The 6,000-nt window shown below is 41.5% G+C and overlaps 1 protein-coding gene across 1 annotated transcript in view; it reads left to right on the forward strand.

The window, feature by feature from the left end:
- Window positions 1-1,173, forward strand: part of TBC1D32 (TBC1 domain family member 32) — a 56,220-nt gene extending 55,047 nt beyond the window's left edge. The window contains exons 33-34 of the mRNA XM_054173974.1: window positions 19-207; window positions 978-1,173. Of these exons, the coding sequence (XP_054029949.1) occupies window positions 19-207; window positions 978-1,118 (330 nt within the window). The 3' untranslated portion in view covers window positions 1,119-1,173. The remainder of the gene's footprint in view (window positions 1-18; window positions 208-977) is intronic.
- The last annotated feature ends 4,827 nt before the right edge of the window (window positions 1,174-6,000 follow it).

Below are 6,000 nucleotides of genomic sequence, written 5' to 3' on the forward strand. Positions count from 1 at the left end.
CCTTCTATTCTCCTCTAGATTTGTCTGCAATGGATAACTCAGTGTTTCTGGAATTACATGGACTGGACTGAGATCTGCCACTACATTGCTATATGTATTCTCCTTGGTCCTGATTACCAGGTGTATATGTGCATTTCTGTCTTCAGACACCTACAGCAAGACATCCTGAAGCACACTGAAGCCAGAGATCTCCAGATTTTTCTTAAAGTAAGTGTTTGCCTTTTGATTTTCTAATTGCTGAAGGGAAGCAAAGCTTTCAATACTAAAAGTGTTACTTCATCTCAAGCCCTTACTGATTTTCACTTCTTGATTTTAAGTGAGTGAAATAATACTTAAATTTTATTTGCTTCGTGGCAGAAAATTGTTGTGTAGTATTTTCCAGAGAACAGCTTTCCTTCATTTTGTCCTGATTTGTTTGCTTTGTAAGCAAAGCAAATAGTCACATAAAGTCATGAGGGCATGTGATTCAGATCTCTCTGTGGCCCCAATCTCATTAAGTGAGATGTTCTCCAGAAAGTGTTTATTCTGGTTTTATTTGGGCATAAAGATCTTTCTTTGTCATTGGGTTTAAAAAATAACTGCTACTACTTTTATCAAGGAACTAGTTGGATAGGACAGCCACATTAACAAGCATCTAGCATCCCATGGGACAGTACAGAGACATTTTAAAAGAATAGGTTAGTACCTGGCTTTGCCTTCTTGAAGCTTACTTTGTTTTCCTTCAAATCTTCATTTGTCATGTTCTCCAAAAATGAGATGAACACCAGCCCTCTGAAAAACAAAGAGTGTTTGTTACCAAGACTGCCTGGAAGCAGCTATTACCAATTCTTTATCTCTAAATAAAATGCACTCATGTGTGTGTATTTTAAACACCCATGCTGTGACAGGCAGAAAATGAGCTATCTTTGGATGCTTGGAATTCATTAAAGGTGAATCCTTTTATTCCTAGTAAATGTTTTCTGTGTGTATCTGTGCAGGAAGAAGCACTCCGTGGCTTTCGAGTGAGTGATTATTTAGACTACATGGAAAGCTTGGAGGTGATCTACAGACCTATGCTGCTGAAGGAGATGAGCAGCATAAGAGAGCAGACTACACCGATGAAGCAAACAAGCACTTAAAGGATGTTGATACAACATCTGTATAAATATGTATGATTGATACATCAATCTCCCCTGAACTGTCAGGCTGTAATAAATGTACATACTGTAAAAGGAGGAGGCTTTTCAGAGTAAAGCTTTTGCAAAATTACTTAAGTGAAGTTTGACTTAAAACCCCACATTTTTCCAACAGGCTCTATGCACAGCAGAAAACAGCTTCAGAACCCACCTGGAAGATAGAATAGAATAAACCCAGGTTGGAAAAATCCTTTAAGACCAAGTCCAACCCACCACCACCTACTCAACTGAACCATGTCTCCAAGTGCCCCATCCAGTCTCCTCCTAAACACCTTCAGGGATGGGGACTCCACCACCTCCCTGAGCAGCCCATTCCAATGGCCAATCTCTCTCTCTATGAAGAACGTCTTCCTAACATCCAGGCTAAACTTCCCCTGGCACAGGGGATGGTGAGGTGCAGGATGATGCGGAGGTATCTTCCTTAGAACATGAGTCAGTCGTATAAACCCTTGAACCTGTTCCAAATTCAATGCATTGCCCTCAAGGTTTCAGGACTGTGCTACAGGATGATTCCTTCAGCTGTTGCTGGAGTCAGACAAAGTGATTAAAACAACTCTATGCATGAAAAGTCAATACATGAAAAACAAATTCCCATGCACAGCTTTGTGGGTGAGGTTGAGGAAATCACAGGTGAGAAAATTCATATTCCTGTCTCTTAAAAAAAATAAATCCTTTTGTCCTGAATTCTGCTGTTTGTTTGTAATATACTCTCTCTGATGCTTAAGTGAGTGAGAAGTCCAGGAGGGGTCCTAGAAACTGAACGTTAAGGATTCTGGGTTTATCCAGGCAGCAAAATGGAGTAGGTTTGTCTATGCTTGCCCTTCATCATCACTGAAATGCAAAAGGCAAGGCTGCTAGATAAATACATTTTTTTCTAACACCAGTAAAGGTAAAATTTCAACACTGAAGGTGACTGAATTCTCAGTTTTGAAAAGAAACATCATGGTTTCCTTGTCGAGCACTGCTGTGAGGAGAGGTGTTAGGTAACAACTGAGGAAAGATTCTAGGGGCTTGCTTTTCCATATTCTCTTATATCATTGCTAAATATTACTTAAGCAATCAATACATATTTGTGCACTACTTGCTTTTTAAATCTGAATTTCAAAGCACTGGGCATGGTGCTGGTGAAGTAAATAATACTCAGCTGACAACAGTCTCTGACTGAAGAGCTGCCTTTTTGTATTCCTCTTCCCCCAGCATAGAAGAGAGAGGCACTGCAGAGCTGACCCTTAATATCAATGACTTTCATTAATATTGCATCAGATCAATGCAAAGAGGCAGAGTACACAGTAATCAGGAAGATGAGTCGAATATAAACCTAAAGCCAGCAGCCTCAGGACCAAGTGCTGCTACTGAGAAAAAGCACTTTCTGCTCTGCCTCCAGCAATTCAAAGCAGCTGCAGTTTCCCCATCTGCAGCACAGCTCCACTTTCACACAAGTCCATGTTGATTAATTACAGAGTATTTGTAAACCATTTTCTTGGAAAATTCTATGGAAAAGCTGAATTTTAATACCTGATAATAGCTCTCAAGTAGAACAAAGCTGCTTCTGACATATTAAGTCATCAGATGAATATTTTCAGTCAAGGTCTGTGCTGTTGTAGGACACATGCCATTCTAAAACACACCACAGAAGGGACCTCTTCTAGTCTAAACCCCCTGCAGTGAACAGGGACACTAGATCAGATTGCCCAGAGCCTTTTCTAGCCTGACCTTGAATATCTCCAGCGATGGGGCCTCAACCACCTCCCTGGGCAATGTGTTCATGACCCTCCTCTAGACCTGTTCCATCGCATCCATGTCCAGTCTGTGCTGAGGTCTCCAGAGCTGGGTGTAGCTCATTTATTCCAAGTTCCACAGCCCAAGTTACTACACAATGAGGTAATTCTGTCCTACCTGACCTTTTTGTCCCTAAAATAGATTTAGTAAATAAACAAATGGGGTTAATAACAATGGAATATGATCTCTATATTGGAGATCATAACACATCTCTAGAACATCTCTCTGATGCATTTTAAGCAAACCATAACAACAACACAACAAACACAAGAGGTTAGAAAATTCTGCAGCAGAACAGCCAAAAATATAATATTAGAGAGCATTAAAAAATAAATCATACAGACTTAAAGAATAGATGGCAGTCCTCGAGGTCTCTTCCAACCTTGGTGATGCTGTGACAGCACAGCCTTTCAAATTCTATCCCATTGGACTGGAAGTGAAGATAACCACCAGTCGGAGCAGACAGAACATTACAACTTGTTTGAAACAGAACATTGTGTCAGAACTGACTTCTTTCCTTTAAGAAAGTCTCTCTGAGAGCTGCAACATTGGTACCATTTCTGCTGCCACCTCTTCTGGCAGGTTGTTTAGTAGCTGCTCACACATAAACAGGCAGAGCTCTGACTCTTACTTCCAAGCCCCATCACTCACCTTTGTTTCCAATCATTTCAGCTGCTGTTTCCAGATACACAGGACACATCCTTTCAGATTTCACTTCTGTCCAAAATCTGAGCTAAAGCAGAACAAAGCTTTTAATTTCAGGTTATCAGTTTTATTACTTCACCTAACAGGAACCAAGTCAAAAAGTTTTGTACAGTCAACAGAGACTCAGGGCAGGGAATACTTCCCCTGTTCCTCTCATGCCAAGCCACTAGTAAATTAAAAAAGCCCCACAGCTCCAGGGCATGAGTGCTGCTTGATTCTGTTTCATCACACAAAAAGGGACTGCACAGGGAGATATCAATAAGGTTTGAAAAAAATTGGTTTAGATGGGGTTAAACTGGGAGCTGACACTCCACTAATATTTCAGCAGGTCAGTTTCCTGCACAAAAATAGAATGAGACAAGGAGAGTACCTGAAACTCACTTGCAATGATGAATGGGGAAAGCAGACTGTTTCATGGTAGATTTTAAAACAAACAAACAGACCAGAAATAAAAACTCCAGGGGAAATTTACCATTTGAAATAAATCAGTGCTTGCTCTCTTAAGAGATTTCAGCAGCTCTTGGTATTTCCTGTGCTTTGACTCAAAGCTCATCACAGTATCATCCATGATGTGGGAATTACCTACTTTCAGAGTGAACTCACCTTAAAAAAATGTTGCTTTCAAGTAATACAGACATTCATAAGCCAAGACAGAAGCCCATGTATGTAGGAAAGCAGAAAGTATCTATGGAAGGTTTCAAGACAATGAAGTACAACAGGCTGCTGATGCTGGATGGCCTGATGATAAAGAAGAGCTGACTGTGGGTAAACAACCTGAAGTGCAAGACAGGAGGATGCTTGCCTCCATGCTGGAGAAGTTCAACCTGATATGGGATGAAGACAACAATGGACAGCTGCATATCAAAGGAGAAAACTCAATTAGCAGCAGTGGTACAAGAATGTCAGGGAATTGCTTAGCCTGCTCAATTTCTCCTATATAACCTGCTTGTTCTGTACCAATAAACGATTCCTGCTTCACCAACCAGGGAGTCCGTGCATGCATTCCGACACACGTACATACCACAGCTGTCCTTTGCACCATGCCTGCAGGTGAGGTCACTGCTGACAGCAAGCAAAAGTCCTAATACAGCCAGGAGGCTGGCATCTCACCCTTGATAAATGAACAGTGGTTGAAATGGGAAGCAGCCTAACAAAAGAAAACACTACCATTTGTCAAACTGCTTGAAATGTTATCTGCTCCTCTAGAGAGCAAAGTAGTAAAAGTGATGCCTGTTTCGTCATATTTGCATTCATGAATTTGAACTTCCCTCTCCCCCCAGTTCTTGATGGTTTAGATAAGGTACATTTTCTACAGTTATCAGCAGAATTTTCACTTAGAAGACAAATTCATCATCATATCATGGAATGGCTTTGTTTGGAAGTGACCCACGAGATCATCTGCTCCGGTGTCCTTACCAATGGACTAGATTTCAGCTGCTCAAGGCCTCATCCAACCTGGCCTTGAGCGTCTGCTAAGGGAGGAAGCATCCACAACCTCCCTGGGCAGCCTGTTCCCGAGTCTCACCACCATTTGCAAGTATTTTGTTCAGATCAACCTTTTCTTGGTTTATAAACCCCACTGCTGGGAGCATTGCTGCCACCATTTGGGTTATGGACCTTCTAAGGTAAAGCGTTCAGGTCCAAAAGAACTTACTCCCCATTTTGTTCCAGGATGGTGTTTAGTTAGAATTTTATTGTTTTCCAGCTCTAAAATCATCAAAGAAAAGCCTTCTGCTAGACAACAGGAAACCAAGGTTTGGAACAGCTATCATTTTGGCAAGGAATTCATTCTGAGGGAAATTACAGACCCATGCAGCCAGTTAGACCATCTGTCTAAATCATTTTGGAGTCATTCAGATACTCATAGGAAATTCATTTTGTACAGATCCTGGGTGTGAGGGGAACCACCATGGCCTCTGGATACCCCAACTCTTCCAGGCTCCTATGAAAATTCAATTTAATGCTATTTCAGCCAAACCACTTGGAGCCAAGCAGCTTTCTCCCTTAGAGAAATTAATTTTATATCCTGAATGATTGCCTTCAGCTTCCACACATAGTGGAACTGAAGCTTCCAGCAACATCCTGAACTGTAGGAATGGGAGAATCTCAGAGCGTTAACAACCACTGCTCTGGATTTGGTCTGCAGACCAGCACGATGGCTGTTCTTAGTGCCAGCTGCTTTTCATCTCTAAGGCTGGACTTTCACATCGCTATGGACAACATCATGCAATGCTAACATGCTATGCTGAGGAAAACAGCATCATCTTCCACCTGCAAGCTGCTAGCTCCTTCTCTCTTGTGAATAATAACGGTATTGTTTGCCACGGGATAACTGACATCA

This window comes from Dryobates pubescens, chromosome 28, assembly GCF_014839835.1.
Source record: "Dryobates pubescens isolate bDryPub1 chromosome 28, bDryPub1.pri, whole genome shotgun sequence".
Taxonomy (NCBI): domain Eukaryota; kingdom Metazoa; phylum Chordata; class Aves; order Piciformes; family Picidae; genus Dryobates; species Dryobates pubescens.